Consider the following 16235-nt stretch of genomic DNA (forward strand, 5'->3'; position numbering starts at 1 on the left):
CGACACTATAAATAAAAATGAATTATTTAAATGTGACAATCTTATATAGAAAATAACACTATGTAGGTGGAATAAAAAAAATACTATCTCTTTCTCAAATATTCTACAATATTTTTTTATTTTCTTTTTATTTAGCCCACATACTTTGTAATATTTTTGAAATAATAAATAATTAATTTTCTTATAAATATACAAGACTAATATGATATTGTCTGTTTTGAACTGAATCATACAGATTTGTTTTTGCATTTCTTTAAAAGGCCTCGTACTAATAGAGTGTGAAAATTTTCCTACTTAATATTTATATCAAACTTTTTTAAATGATCATTTGAAATTTTGTAATAAATTAAGAAATAATCGTATTTTATTAGTTAGTGAGAGTGCATAAAAAAATTTGATATTTTTGTTATTTGACTTTTTATAATAAATAAGTGTACATCTAATGTACATTTCTAACTTAAATTAAAAATATTTTAATACTCGTGTATAATTATTTTGTTTAAAAAAAATTAAATATTTTAAAATGAAACAGAATAAAAATAATAAAAAAATTACTTTGAAACGAAAAACGAAACGAATAATATCTAAATTTTTTATTAAAATTAAACATTGTACTTATATAGGTCGGAGGTAATATGATAAAAGTGATTATTATTACACGTGTATGTTTATTTATAGACATACAGGCAGCCACGTACAGGGACGCGTGTCGATCAGCGGATATGCATGCCTCTCCAGCTTATTACACCTGTTGGCTGTCGCACCCACACTCACTCATTACACAGATATACGCTGTCCCTCATCGCCGGCGTCGTAATTAAGCTCACCGCCATGGATTCCGACGACGACGTCAGCAACCACAAGGATTACCAGATCCCTCCTTCTAGTTCTCCTGCCCTAGGAAACCCGCTAGTTCTATGCCGGAATCTGGTGTCGTCTCAGGCGGAGCTGATCTCGATCTCCGTCGTCAGCCTGGCGTCGCCTTTCCTCCGCCGCCTCCTGCTGGGGCTGCTGGTGGCGGCGTACGTCTGCATCCTGCTGCTGATGGTGATGGCGGCGGCGGCTGTGCTGGGAGTGGGCCTGGTGAGGATGGTGGTGGAGGAGCCGGTCGCCGTCCGGGAGAGCCTGCAGTTGGATTACTCGGCGCCACACCCGACGGCGGTCTTCAGCTTCCGGAAGATGGGCGGCGCCGCCGTGCCGGTCGGACAAACCCTCCATGTCTCTTTGCTCCTTGTCATGCCTGAATCTGACTACAACATAGACGTTGGGATTTTCCAGGTAATAAGCATATTATAATTATTATTATTGTTATTATTATTATTATTATTATTATTCATTTCTTGAAATGTTTTTATTTATTTTGGTTGGATAAATTTGGATTTGACAGAAAAATTTACTCTACTCTATATTTTGCGTCCCAAAATAGGTCGGTAGATATGGAAATTTAGCTAAAAAAAAATAAAAATAAATATTTAGTAAGTAATTGAAAAATATATTACTAAAATAATTATTATTTAGTAAAATTAATTATAGATTAAGATAATTAAATAATTAATTAAAATTAAAAATTATATAAAATAGAAATTTAAAGTGTAACTATTTATAATTATATTTCTAAGAAAAATACAAATTTTGTGGAATGAAAATAGAAAATAAGGATAAATTATAAGGGTGAGTATTCGGATTTTCATTTCGGATTTTTCCAAATCTGAACCGATTCGAAAATCCGAAATTTTTAAAAAAATCAATTCGAACTGAACCGAAATAACTGAAATTTGAAAATTTTGAAAAAACGAACTAAGAACAAATTGAAAATTTTGAAATTCTAAATATTTTTTATTATTCTTCTAATTTGTAAATTTTTTTATATTTTATTATTGTTTTATAATATTAAATATGTATATAATATATAAAAATTAAATATATTAAAATATAATTAATAATTTTCAGTTCTTTATACTAAAATATAATATTTTATAATAAAATATTAAATATATATAATAAAAAAATATATTAAAATGTTATATTTCGAATTTCGGATTGATTCGGATTTTAAGTATACCGATCGGATCCGAAAATTCGAAATTTGTCAAAAATTCAATCCGAACCAATTCGAAAATCCGAACTAAATTTTAAATTTCAATTTGGTTTGAATCGAATTTTCGGATTTCGAATATTTTGCTCACCCCTAACAAATTATGTGGAATGGAGAAGTAAATAAAAGGACAGAGTATTTGAAATGTTACTATGGTACATGTATTTGAAAGACAAACGATAGATTTGAAAGAAGTCGGTAATGGATCACATGCTGAATTAATCACGTGCATTGAATGTTTACAAATTTAGTGTGTTTATTTTGTGAAAATAGATGGAAATAAAAAAAATAATATGCGAGGTATAAAAAATTATATAGAGTATAAAAATAATGAATATATACACTGTATTAACTTTTTTAAAAAAAATTAGAAAAAACAAACTTGTAACATTTTATTATCTCTATTACATAATATAATAAGTATAATTATCTAAATAAATTTTAGTAGTAGAAAATAAATATGTGAGGTTTGTTTTTTGAATGAGCTTCCCCTCGCATTACATTTATTTGTATGAGATATTCAAATTTATATGGAAAAGTATAGATATCAGTGTTTCAAATCTCAATATAGTTGAGTAATTGACCTTCGTTGAGGGGTTGACTTGGTCCGTGTTGATTTGATTAAATTAATACCAGAGGCGGAAATATCATGGTTAAATAAGTATGGACGGTTTTTAAAATATGTAGCATAAGCTTGACCTATAAGTCTTAGAAAAAATATATATTTTAAAAAATTAAGCTGAATTTTTTTAAAATTCTGGTCTGGCCTATAAGTAAAGACTATATAATAATTTTATTTATTTATTTATTTTTAAATAATTTAAAAATCCATTTTATAATAAATTTATGATTAAAATTATTTAATAATATTATCATAGATATAAGTTATTCTTAATAAATGCTTATAATGATAATATATTTTTATAAAAACATAATAATAATAATAATAATAATAATAATAATAATAATAACCAATAGATCCGCTTGTTAATTAGAAAAGTTGTTCTTTTTTTTTTATTATTTTTATTTTTAAGCTTAGCTTTAAAAAAAAAAATTACCTTAATTTTTTTAATAAATAGATTAGGTCAAACTAGATTTTATGTAAGTCCCTAACAGTGGCATCATCTATTTTCATCTCTAATTAGCACACTAATTTGAAGTAATTAGCATTTTTAAAAACAGATAACATATATTTTATTTTATAGAAGTACGAGCAACGTTGGTTTATAAGCTCATTTGGCCTAAACCAAAAATACAGTGAGGGATGAAAATTATTTTTTTTTCTACTTCTCAAGGTATAATAACGCAGTTCAAAAAATAAAATAAAATAAAATAAAATTTTCTTAATTACACGTAAGATATATAAGGCACAAGTCGTCCATTCATCATTAGATAAAAGAGGGAAAATTCGAACATAAAAGGGAAAACACACACATACACACACCCAATTTCCTAATTGTTAAAATTGCATTAAACCTTGGTAGAATATTGTTCGGATATAGTATGCTTTTGCTTTAATGATATTGATTGTCGAATAATATTGTAGACTGAAAAAAAATAATAATAATAGCCTTTGTTTAATAATGTTGATTGGATAATTATGTTAGCATATATTGACATATGATTAAAAAAACAAGCTATATTGGTCTCATCGACCATAAATATTTATATTTTAAATTATGTATCTCACTTTCACAAATTAAAAAAAAATAATAATAAAAATGAACTTCATCGAATTTCAGCATACTAATTTTTGTAAGTAGAATTTTAACTCATTTTTTATTCTTAATGTTTGTGATCCGATAGGATATAACTCATGAAAACTACAAATTTAATTCTACATATACACTATACCACTGATTTATCTGGGTATCTATATATACCTTGGATATTTAGATATGCTTTGAAAGTGTCACGATGTTTTGAGTTGTTTTGATAATAATAAAAAGTTAAATAAAAAGTTAAATAAAAAAAATAATTTGATACGATGTAAATAAATATTGATGCAAAAATTTAAATAGATAATATATATTTTATAGGATATTTGTCAGAAAAAATAAACCATGAAAAAAAAAAGGATGAAAACGTAAGTAGAACCATTATACTTTTGCATAGTTTGTATATATGTTGGTATGAATATTTGTTGTGCATCTTTTGAATTTTAGGATGAAAAAAAAGAAAGGAAGAAGTGGAGCATAGGGTATGTTTTTTGTTTAAATAATGATCAAATACGATATTTTGTGGAAAAAAAATAAATAAATAATACTCTAAATTTTTATAGAGAATTGAATAATAAATTTTTTAAAAAAAGAACCAAGCTATAATAACAATAGTGCCAAGTTCCCGAATACAAGTAATAATCGAGTATACTGCTGACCGTATTTATATAATTTGTATCAGTTGAGCGCTGAGTTGATCTCAGTTAGAGGAGAGTTGGTTGCAAAATCAAGCCATCCATACATGTTGAAGTTCCGGAGCTTTCCGATCCGGCTTCTTAGGACATTTGTAATGGGGGTACCGTTGCTGCTCGGTCTTACCTCGGAAACTCAGACTGCAGTCTTCCCGATTCTCAAACACAAAGAGACAAGCTACCCTCGAACAGATAAAGTCCGGATCACCATAAATCCACGGGCGGGCGAGCCGGCCCTTCCTCAATTATACGAGGCGCAACTCGTGATGGTGTCCCGGCTTCCGTGGATGAAGGCGTTGATCTACCGATGGAAATGGACATTATATGTTTGGACAACCTTGTACATATTTGTCCTATTTGTCATGCTTCTTGTCGTGTTCTTGAAACCTCTCGTGTTCCCAGTTATCGCAGCGCACCCTGTCGAGCACGAGCGTGATTCCTCGTCGTTGGGATTGGGGTTGGTGTCTCGAGAAAAGATGATGATGCCGAGGATGGGAGAGGAAAGAGGGGTGTCCGAATCGCTTAGGAGATGGCAACGGAGTAGGAATAAAAGAAAAGCCGCACTTTTTCAAGGATTGATGGCGGAGGCGGATAGAGTCGACTCCTCGGCTTCGAGCATTGTGTGTAGCCCAAGCTTCGAAGAAGGCAGTGCCGAATCGGAATCGGTGTGTTTTAAAGAATGAAGTGGCCAGACATGATATGGTACCGTATGTTTTTTTTTTTTTTTGCTTTTCGCGAAAGAGCTTTTAACTTTTAACGAGTCGAAATATGGTCAGTGAGCTTTTATTGAATTAGCTTTGCTTTTGTGCTAATTACTTATATTTATTTTGGATTAGGATTTAATTTAGATGTTAATATTTAGTTTTTATTGAGGGTGAAATATAATTTTGTTATAAATCTTCAAAATTATGTATACAAATATATATATAAAAGAATAGCATTGCAGCGGTTATGGGGGTGTGATTTGAACTGATATATTTTTATTTTTATTTATTTATACAGAGTAAATTGTTTTATTAGGTCCCGTAACTGGACTCTTTATCATTGTAAATGGAGTCTGTCGCAAACTAGTGGAGTCTGTCGCAAACTAGTTCCATAAGTGAAAAATTTTCGTTATTTTAGTCCTCATGCGTCGGAGTCGCCCGCGTGACTCGCCGAAGGTAACGTGTCCGCCGGGTGTCCCGTCAGATCAGCGACACCTGGCGGACGAGTGGATTTATTTATTTTTTTTTCATTTTTTTAATTGGACCAAATAAAAAAAATACAAATAAAATTTAAAATAAATTAAAAATAAATTTTTAAAAAAATGAAAAAAAAAAAAAAATCCACGTGTCCGCCAGGTCGTCACCTCCGGCGAGCCAGGCATCTCCGGCGCCGGAGGACTAAAACAGCGAAAAATTTTTACTTATGTGACTAGTTTGCAACAAGCACAAATTTTTTTTTTTTTTTTTTTTTTATAGACGCTTCCATATATATTACTTTCTTTCACCAATTTTTTTATAACTCCATTATTAATTCTTTTCCCAATAATTTCACATTCTAAATCAACTCTTATTATTATTAAAAAGATTTAAATATCTATATCATGTAAAAGATTTATGTCTTTAGAATTCAAAATTTAAACAAACATAAAAAATAGCATAATCATACGTGTTGGGTCGTCTGTTCGCATGAATTTTTTGCAAAAAATTTGTACCTTGGTTTTTCTCTCTTAATCAGGTAATTTTTACACTTGAAATTGTAAATTATTAGTATATTTTTTACTATTCATTTGTTGTTTATAAAATTTTTAAGGTTCATGTGTTTTAATACATTATTGTTATTTTTTTATTGTAATATAGTGATGTATAAAAAGAATAACGACAAAAAATTATCATAATTCCAATAAAAGAATACAAAAAAGTGTGAAATTAATTACCTTTTACACAAAAAACACATTTTTTTAGCGAAAACCATAGATGTGTTTTCCGCAAGCCCTCGTTTTCACTGAAAACAAGTGTCTTTTTACCTGATATGAATTTTTCTTGCAGAAATATACTATATTTCTGCGAGAAACACTAAATTTTAAAGACAATTCTATTTGCAATAAAAGATAACTGTACGTATATAAATTCAAAATTGTATTTATATAAGAATCAAGTTGTGCTCCACCCTAATTTGTACTTCTATTAAAAATAACTTGTACTTCAATATTAAAATTGAAATTTTATTTATTTATTTTTTTACGGTATTCGGATGCAATCCTTAACAATACATACTATTTTTCATCTTAAATGTAAATATATATGTACATATAAATATTGTAGTTGTATATATAAATATATATGGAATCTCAACTGTAAATATATATAAAAATATAAATATTATTACAAGTATATATAAATATATATATATGTAAGTGTTTATTTAAAAATGTGAGTCAAATATAAATGTAAATATATATAAATAAATATATATATTCATAAAATTATTTATAAATATTGTATATACAATTTTATATATATAATAATATATATGTACATGTATATATATATTTTTCAAAAAAATGGTACGCGGAAGAATGTGTTATAATAGAAGACAGTTGTATCTGCACAAAGTTTAAATTTATACCTACGTAGATATTATGTTGCACATGGCCTTTGCTAGGTTTGTACCTATACCAAAAGAAACTTATACCTTGATGCCAAAGTCGAGATTTTTGGGTTTCGCCAGGTTATTCGGATGCAACCGTATATTTTAAAAAAAGCACATATTTCCTAAATTATAAGAAAGATTTTCAACAATATAACACTATTTTTCATGTTAAAATATAAATGTATATGTAAATGAAAATATCATAATTGTATATATAAACGTATATATAAGAGTTGTTTATAAATGTTAGTCAAATATAAATGTCAATAAATATCTATTTGTAAAAATTATTTATAAATATTGTATATACAATTGTTTATATTAATATATACATAAATATATATGTTGTAATCATCTCGAAAAAATAATACCCGAGAGAGTGTATCTACAATAGAAGATCATTATACCTACACAAGTTAAAAAATGTACTTACATAGGAATCATGTTTCACTTGACCTCGTTAGGCTCTTACTTGTACTAGAAGAAACTTGTACTTTGAGATCGAATTCAATTTTTTTTTTGTTTCTTTCACCGTTTTCGGATGCAACCGTACATCTACTTTAACAAGGAGCACATATTTCACAAATTATAAGAAAAATCCCCAACAACATAACATTATTCTTCATGTCAAGTGTAAATTTATATGTAAATAAATATATATCATAAAATTATTTATAAATATTGTATATACAATTATACATATTATTGTATACATAGATGTATATATATATATATATTGTAACCGCTTCGAAGAAATGATACGCAGAAAATTGTGCCAACAATAGAAGACAGTTGTACCTATACAAGTTCAAAGTTATACCTACATAGGTATTATATTGCATTTGACTCTTCATAGTTTTGTACATGTACCAGAAGAAACTTATACTTCGAGATCACAGTCGATATTTTTATATTTTTCCAACTAATTTAAATGCAACCGTATGTATACTTTAACAAATAGCATATATCTTATAAATTACTGGAAAAAATACTGATAATATATTTTTTTCATGTCAAGTGTAAATTATATGTAAATATGAAAGTTGTAATTATATATATATATATAAATATATGTCTTTTATAAAATTAGTAAGTATAGATATAAATGTATTTGTAAATAAATATATATATTCATAAAAGTTGTTTATAAGTATTGCATATACAATTATATAATATATATTAATGTATACGTAAATTCAAGAAAAATCTTCGATAATATAACGTTATTTTTCATGTAAAATCGTCTTTATAATCCCAAAATTCACTTTCATCGTCACTTTTTATGTGGGACACGAGAAAAAATTATTTTAAATATGTAGTATTGATTGAGCACGATAAGGTAATAAAATTGCTTCAAAAAATAGTACGCGAAATATTGTATTTACTACAAAAAACGGTTATACCTGCATAAGCTAAAGTCCTATCTATCTACGTAGGAATTAAGTTGCACTTTGTTCAAAATCTCGTGGTTGCACTTGAAAAATACATGCACTGTTTTTTATTTCATTTTTTTTTCCTTTTTGTCTTATTCATTTTTCATTATTTTTAATTTTTTTCTTTTTAAAATTTATTGAAAGATCTATAATAAAAATACTCCCTCTGTCCCATATCTATATATCAATTTGTTTTTTGTACGGAGTTTTAGAAATATTAGTATTATATTGGGATAAAGTAGAAATAAATATAAAAAGACTAAATTAACCCTATTAGTATAGTATGATATAAATGTAACGACATTTGTGTAATATATTGTAAATTTGAAGGGTATTTGTAATGTTAAGCAGAGAGTACAATTACTAAAAAAATGAAATAGATATTTTGTTATGGGACGGACCAAAATTGAAAAATAGATAGATTGTTAAGGGACTGAATGAGTATATATTTTTTATTAACAATTTTTTTAAAAAAATACCGACCAATAATATTTAAAATTTTGAATTAATTTATTTTAGATATTTATTTTAAAATATTTATTATTTAAACTCTAAAATATAACTATTTTTTATGTTAAATATATAAAGTTTTGTATTTTTTAAAAAATTCGTGAGTTTACCCGTTTGACTCGCCACCCGTTAATGTATTGAGTTGGACTGCCTAAACTTTAGTCAGTTCCGATTTTAATTAGCCCGCAAATAACCCACTTTAAAATTGGGACAAATTTTTGTACTAGAACACACCCATATATGTCTCGATCAAACACTCATTATTTAATCAGTATCTGTGCCGAAGCTCAATGTTTCGGGACAATAACCACAGCCAAACGACGATTTTATTCGGACAAACAAATACATCTGTAATAACATACATTATTTCTACATATGTTGTAACTAACTTATAACTTATGGATTGTCTTCATATCCGCAGCTCCCCTAAGAGTCCCATTCTTGACATGATCCCACCACTCGAACAAGAAGTTGTCGACGACTAATCTGAACCATGGCGACAGCACCACGCCGTCCTCGCCGGCGTCCGCCTTTCTCAAGATCTCCCTCAGCTCCTCCCGGTCGACGTATTTGACGTTGTTTACTTCATCAGGATTCGGCTGCATCGCAACGTCGCGGACAATGAAGAGAAGATAGTCCACTGCATAAAAAAAAAAAAAAAAAAGAACTTTGTTAGGACACACAGGAGTTTAAAAAATAAAATAAAACAATGATGTCTGAATGAATCGACGCGCATTCGTGCTCGCCCCATTTGCCGTCCGACGGCGCCTTGTAAAGTATACGGCCTAATGGAATAAACTGATCGACAGGGAGATCCTCGCCGGGAATGCCCAGTTCGTCCAACAGCTTTCTTTGTGCAGCATTTCTAACACCTTCGAGTAGAACGAATTTGGACCATTAGACAATCGGACAAACCATTTTGTTTAAACTAAGAATCGATATAGATCGTTGTTGAGATATTTTCGATATTTAATGTATTTTGTTATGATTTTTAGATTATGTTTCTATTATCTTAGATTATGATGTTATTATGTTTCTATTCGGTTTGTATCTCGCTTATTTATAAACCTCTAATTTCATTTTTAATAATACTTCTTCTGTCCACTCGGTAAGCGCATGTTTTGTCCTTTTTTTGTTTTTTGTCTAACCAGAAAGTACGGATTTTTTTAGTATGGATGAACTTTACTACACATTACAAATACTTTCATATTTATATTTATTTACATCAATATCCTCGTATAAATTCTAAGCATCATAAGAATAAAATAGTCTTTAAATATCAAAACTATCACCAACTATCATTAAAATACAATATTTTATTAAATTCCATTCAAAAAGTCAATATTTACTTTTTAAGTGAACGAATGGAGTATATAATACTAACCGTAAATCTGTTGAAGTCTTTTTACGTAGGTAAATTTTGCAAAATATAGCATGATATCAGAGTTATGTTTCTTTCGGGTATACTAAAACGTACTCAGAGGCTTCTCGTCACTACATTTAGGGTGTGTTTGTTTGGGGGATTGGATTTTGGATTGAGATTTGAATAGTAAGAAAATCAAATTGGAATAGTTGTATGATGTGATTTAAATAATTATTGATTTGATATTTTGAATATAAAGTTAAATTTTAGTATAATATAGCCCTATTGAGTAATTTCCAGCGGGCTAGTCCCCGAAAATGTCCGTTCGTTTGTCGAAAAAGTTAGAGCTATTAACGATCTGAGCCGAGTCGAGCCAAGCCGAGCCAAATTTGAAGTGTTCGTTAACGTTCGCAACAAGGCTCGTGTTCGTTCGTTAAGCTTTCGAGCTCGTTCGTAGTGTTCGAGCTCGGCTCGTTAAGAATTTTTGTTGTTTGAGCTCGTGTTCGTGTTCGACTCGTTTAGGCTCGATTAAGCTCGTTCGAGTTCGTTCGAGCTCGTTTGTCTTATTTTTTAAAATTTATATATAAATTATAAAGAAAATTTAAAATTATTTTATTTATATATTTCAAATTAATATTTTATTTATTTACAAATTATAATTTTATATGTATATATAATATTTATAATAAATATATTATTTAAACGAACGTTCGCGAACAAAGCTCGGGCTCGTTTGTTAACCAAACGAGTCTGTTTATGTTGTTCGGCTCGACTCGTTAACATTTGCGAACGAGCTTTAACCGAGCCGAGTTCACGAACGGCTCGGTTCGTTTAACAACTCTAAATATAATAAATAAAAAATATGTATTTGATTTGATGTTTTTAGAGAATTTTTTGTGCAAATAGTATAAATCACTCAAAATCTTCCTGAATAAACACACCCTAATAAAGTCTTATATTTAACCTCTGACATTTAACTGTATTAAGAGCTCTATTTTTAACTCTTAACTATATTGAAAATATTTTTTTCAACTCTTTCCAAAATGAAAGTATCATTTCCAATTCTAACTCAGTGGATTATTCTGATTACATTATCTTCAACTTTTATTAAGAAATTCAAGTTGGTTACGATACCACTTAACTTTATATTTGGTTATAATTTTTAAATTATGTTTTTATTATATTAGATTAAGTTGTTATTATTTGCTTTTACATTGTCCGTATCACATTTATTTTATTATTAATAATATGCAATTTTAAAATTCTGCAAAATATAACAATTGCAAAAGATTGATTTGATGCAGATATATTTTTACCGAGAGCGTCGTCTTCGATAAGCTCGGAGTCGCGGAACAATGGATGACTGCAGCAAGTGTTCGTCCACACCAATGGAAACGTCACCTTCGTCGCGGATCGTTGCTGAAAAAATACGACGAACAATATATATGTTAGGACGACATAGGATACTCCAAATGCCGTCAATTCTTCGACACAACTCATCGGCCAAAACAAAACTAAGGTTGTGTTGAAGCAGCAGAAGAAACCTGAAGCAAAAGCTCGTGTTTTGAGTTAAAAAGAAAAACGCTGAATGCTCTGTGCAGCAGATTTTCGGACTCGATTTTTTCCATAAGATGGCCTGCAAATCGCAACGATTTCTAAATATTCTACGTGATATAAATACACATTTGATATAATATTTTAAATGTAAAAGATATTTTTAATATAATGTAAAAATAAAATATAGATGTTTGTAAAAAGAAAAATAAATGAATAGTAAAATTTCAAAAGTCGAGAATTATATGCAATTTTTTCGAAAAAAAAATACTGACCCGAACTTAAATTACCTGACTTCTAGACAACTCTGTCCAAACTATTATATATATATTTTTTATTTAAATATAGACTTTATTTACTTGTGTGATTTTACTATCGATTTTATTATTTTAATTTTTTTTTACAAAAAATCAAATCAAATATTTAATTTTTATTTATTTTACTATATTAAAATCTAATTTTACATTGAAAACATCACATCAATACATATTTATATCAAATCAAATAACTAATTAAACACACTTCTTCCTCTAAAAGTAAATAGATATAACGTCAAAATTTCATTTTCAATCAAAAGGTATAAAGCTTGGCTGGGCGGTCCGAGTGTCTTGTTTGTTTAGTATTGTCTTTATATTATTTTGAAATAGTAAAAAAATTTAAATATATATATACAAGGGTTTGTTTTTAAATTTTATAATCCACGAGTTTTTTAAAAAATATTTTATCAAAATAAATTTAGAATATTATGAGAATTAGTAAAAAAAATGATAAAATAAATAAATAAAATATAGTGAAAAAATAATTAATATTTATTAAAGTAAAAATAATAAAAATTATTTAATTCAAAATAAAACTATGTATTTAAATACGATTTTTTGGAGTTTTATTTTTTTTAAAAAATAATAAGTAAAAAATTAAGTATTTAATATAATACTCCATTCATCTTTCTATTTCGATTTATCCCATATAATTTTTTAGAAAAATATAATTATATTTTAATTATATTTTATAATTTAAAATTCATAATTTATTATTTTTTAATTTTAATTAATTATTTTAATTTTAATCTATAATTAATTTTACATAAAATTCTGTGACCCACCTACAAATTAGTGACCCACCTACAAATTAATTGGATAGAAGGAATATCTTATAAGATATTTAAAAAGATAAATATGTTAAATCTTCCTGCTTTGTTTACTTAATATTAACATTTTTTATTTATTTAAAACTATTTATTTTTAAAAAATATTATATAATATTTTTTATTTTATAAAATATCAAATTAAATATTATTTTTGGCCACTCGGAGTTTAGGGTTTATTTTTTGTCCGTTCATATTTGAATATTAATTATTATTTTAAAATATAGTATAAATTAAAAAAATTAAAAAATATATTTTTTATAAAAAAATTATACAAATATAAAAATATTTTTAATATTAAATAAATGTGTGAGAGTATTATTTTTTTATTTTATTTTTTTAAATTCCAAAAGTCTCCCCTAACAAAATTATTTAAGAGCATTTCCAACCGACTTCTATTTATAGTGTTTCAATCTCATTTTTGCCGAGATGCTGCTCCAACCATACGCTATTTCATGGTGTTGCACAGTAGCAAATGCCATTATTTATTTATTTTTTAAAAAAAAAAAATTTATTTTTAAAAATTATAAATTTAATTTTTATTTTTAATTTTTTTTTTAAATTTTATTTTAAATTATAAAAATAAAAAATTGTTTAAAATAATAAAAAAATTTAAATATTTAAAAAATAATAGTGAAAGATGAAGTTATGCACCTGCATATGCGTTTGAGATGGGCTAAGAAAGTTAACCAAACACCACCTAACTCAAACAAACCGACTTACAGTTATATTTGGTGTCGTGGCCGATCACTCGATCATTCTCATCGACCAATATGCATCTGCACAACACAGATCATTCAATTCACAATCACCCACAAAATAAATGAATAATAAAATAATCAGAATTGGGAATTGCGACGGATGCATACTCGTCTTCAAACATGAGTCGTCTCTGGACGGCGTCCATGCCGGAATCGTCTCCGACCGACGGAGGCGCGGCGGAGACGGACGAATGAGACGACGAAGAGACGCTGAGAGCACGGAGCCGTCGCCCGGGGGCAGCGGCGGAGATAGGCTTGAAAATAAGAGATTTCACCGCCGCGGCGGCGGCAGAGGAAGAGCAGCACGGCGGCGCCGGCAGCAAGTTTTGAAGGCGGGCGACGTTGCTTGCGAAAGACGCCATGTTTTTTCCGTTCTCCGATCGGATCGAGTATGTAATTTGTAGTCTGATTTTTGAAGAAATGCAAAATGGCAGAGAATCGGGCGAAATTAATTTGGGGATTTTGGGGTATTAGGTCACCGCCAAATAAATAAATAAATTGGTGTCTGTGTTTATAAATATTTTAATAAAAAAAGCATGTGAGGGAGGAAAACGAGGAACAGTTAATTTGTTAATTAGTCTATTTAGTACAGTAGACAGGTGTCGTGTTGTGGTTGGATATTTCACTCACTAGTTCGGTAGGTCTCCGTTGTCGCCTATTTATTATTACTATTATTTTTAATTATTATTATTATTATTATTAAGTATAAATTGAACAAAGGAAAAAAAAATTGGGGTCTGTTTGTTCAACGGGATTTGAGAAAATTCGAATTTGAGTTTGGTTTTTATTTGAATTTTTGAATGAGTTTGAATTGATGTTTCTTCTGTGTTTAGATTTTGTTAGGATTTTAGAAGTTTTGATATGTATTGATTTAATGGATAATGAATAAAATAATATAAATATGTATTAAATTTAATTGATAAAATTTATATTGTATGATTTGATTATGAAGTTATATTATACTCAAATATATATATATTATATATATTTTTTACCCTATAATTATTATAAATATTAAATAAATATAATATTTGAAAACTATATTTTTATTTTTTTTTATAAAATATTGCAACTTTTGCTGCAATTGTCACTGCTTGGGGGAGCCAGCCCTCTTAATTTTAGTCCAATAAAAATAAATTTTATTAATTTTAACCAAAATATAAAAAATTTATCAACAATTTCAATCAATTTTTTTTTTTTTTTTTTTTTATCAAGATTATCTTCTCTCAAAGGATAATCACCTTCAAGTTCTCAACATTATTGTTGAGAGAGTATCTTGTTAATGAATCATCAAACTCATCAATAATATTATGTTCCTATCATAATTCTACGTGTAAGAAAATAAATATATGTGAAAAATGCTTCAACATTATATTTTTTCTGCCAAAATCATTGAATTGTCATATGCCAAATCTTTTAAATTTTCTTCTACGTCACTTTTTCTCATGTCAAAAAGATCTTCTGAAGAAGTTTAGAGAGAGTCGACATTATATGCTTTATAAACATCATATACTATATCTTTTATTTCCTTATAAAATTTATAAAATTTGATATGCATTCCAAGTAATGATATTTTTTATTTTATCATAATGCTTCAAGTGACATTTTTAATCCTTGTGAAATTTGCATTTAAGTCATATAGGTTGATTCTCTGTCTGAATTTTTATTAGATCTGAAATATGTTCATCTAACCGTGCAATGGTTCTATTCAAACGCGTCATTTGCTCTGCGAGAGTGAAAATTTACAGATTTTGATTATTAAATGCAATCAGAATATTTTCACTTTTGTCTTGTTGTTTCTCTTTTAAATCCTAATTTTCAGATGTTACCAAAATACATATATTTTTTTTATTTTTCTCGGACCATTCTACCAAATAAATTGTATTTAAACAATTAATTTCTAATGACATTGAACATATTCCATCACGCTCAGTGACGAGGTCGTCAAAAGAGACGATGAACATGCACTACCACCGGGTCCAATTACTCGAAACCATGCCAAGAAGTTTCAAACTAATATTATGGCATTAGTTCTACACTTTGAAGAGAAAAACATGCACAAAGTTGAAGCATGGAGGCCAATGGGAAGAGCGTTTTCAACATTGAAGTGCATCCACCCTTGAAGACCACAATTTATAACACCCATGGAGTTTTTACTCACATCATTATCCATGTGGGATAATAGGTGTTTTATTTTATTTAATAAAGTGGGCCCCTTTAATCTAATTAATTGGACATCTCTTATTTACTTAATTAATGGGATATAAATAATATATAATTTTGTCCACATTGGTTGTAGAGTTCGTTTGCTAAGCTAGCCTCCCCTATAAA

General features: G+C 28.1%; 2 protein-coding genes across 2 annotated transcripts; one reads left to right on the plus strand and one right to left on the minus strand.

Moving 5' to 3' along the window:
- The first annotated feature begins 711 nt into the window (after positions 1-711).
- Positions 712-5296, plus strand: LOC127243998 (seipin-1-like). Its single transcript, XM_051264273.1, has 2 exons — positions 712-1278; positions 4496-5296. The coding sequence occupies exons 1-2, from the start codon at positions 727-729 to the stop codon at positions 5186-5188; spliced, it is 1245 nt and encodes a 414-aa protein (XP_051120230.1). The 5' UTR covers positions 712-726; the 3' UTR covers positions 5189-5296.
- A 4029-nt stretch (positions 5297-9325) lies between these two features.
- LOC127243703 (isopentenyl-diphosphate Delta-isomerase I-like) lies at positions 9326-14448 on the minus strand. Its single transcript, XM_051263853.1, has 6 exons — positions 14013-14448; positions 13867-13922; positions 11990-12081; positions 11762-11864; positions 9817-9954; positions 9326-9722 (listed from the first exon to the last, which is right to left on the minus strand). The coding sequence occupies exons 1-6, from the start codon at positions 14264-14266 to the stop codon at positions 9472-9474; spliced, it is 894 nt and encodes a 297-aa protein (XP_051119810.1). The 5' UTR covers positions 14267-14448; the 3' UTR covers positions 9326-9471.
- Between the last annotated feature and the right edge of the window lie 1787 nt (positions 14449-16235).

The sequence above is a fragment of the Andrographis paniculata genome, unplaced genomic scaffold, assembly GCF_009805555.1.
Source record: "Andrographis paniculata isolate CXL003 unplaced genomic scaffold, ASM980555v1 Contig98END, whole genome shotgun sequence".
In the NCBI taxonomy this organism is placed as follows: Eukaryota; Viridiplantae; Streptophyta; class Magnoliopsida; order Lamiales; family Acanthaceae; genus Andrographis; species Andrographis paniculata.

Excerpts from the sequence above, each read along its gene's own strand:
- LOC127243998 (XM_051264273.1), top strand. The coding sequence starts at position 727 with ATGCCTCTCCAGCTTATTACACCTGTTGGCTGTCGCACCCACACTCAC. Across the intron at positions 1,279-4,495 it reads TAGACGTTGGGATTTTCCAG|TTGAGCGCTGAGTTGATCTC; the intron begins GTAATAAGCATA and ends AATTTGTATCAG.
- LOC127243703 (XM_051263853.1), bottom strand. The coding sequence starts at position 14,266 with ATGGCGTCTTTCGCAAGCAACGTCGCCCGCCTTCAAAACTTGCTGCCG. Across the intron at positions 9,955-11,761 it reads TATCGAAGACGACGCTCTCG|GTGTTAGAAATGCTGCACAA; the intron begins GTAAAAATATAT and ends TTCTACTCGAAG. Across the intron at positions 9,723-9,816 it reads CAAATGGGGCGAGCACGAAT|TGGACTATCTTCTCTTCATT; the intron begins GCGCGTCGATTC and ends TTTTTTATGCAG.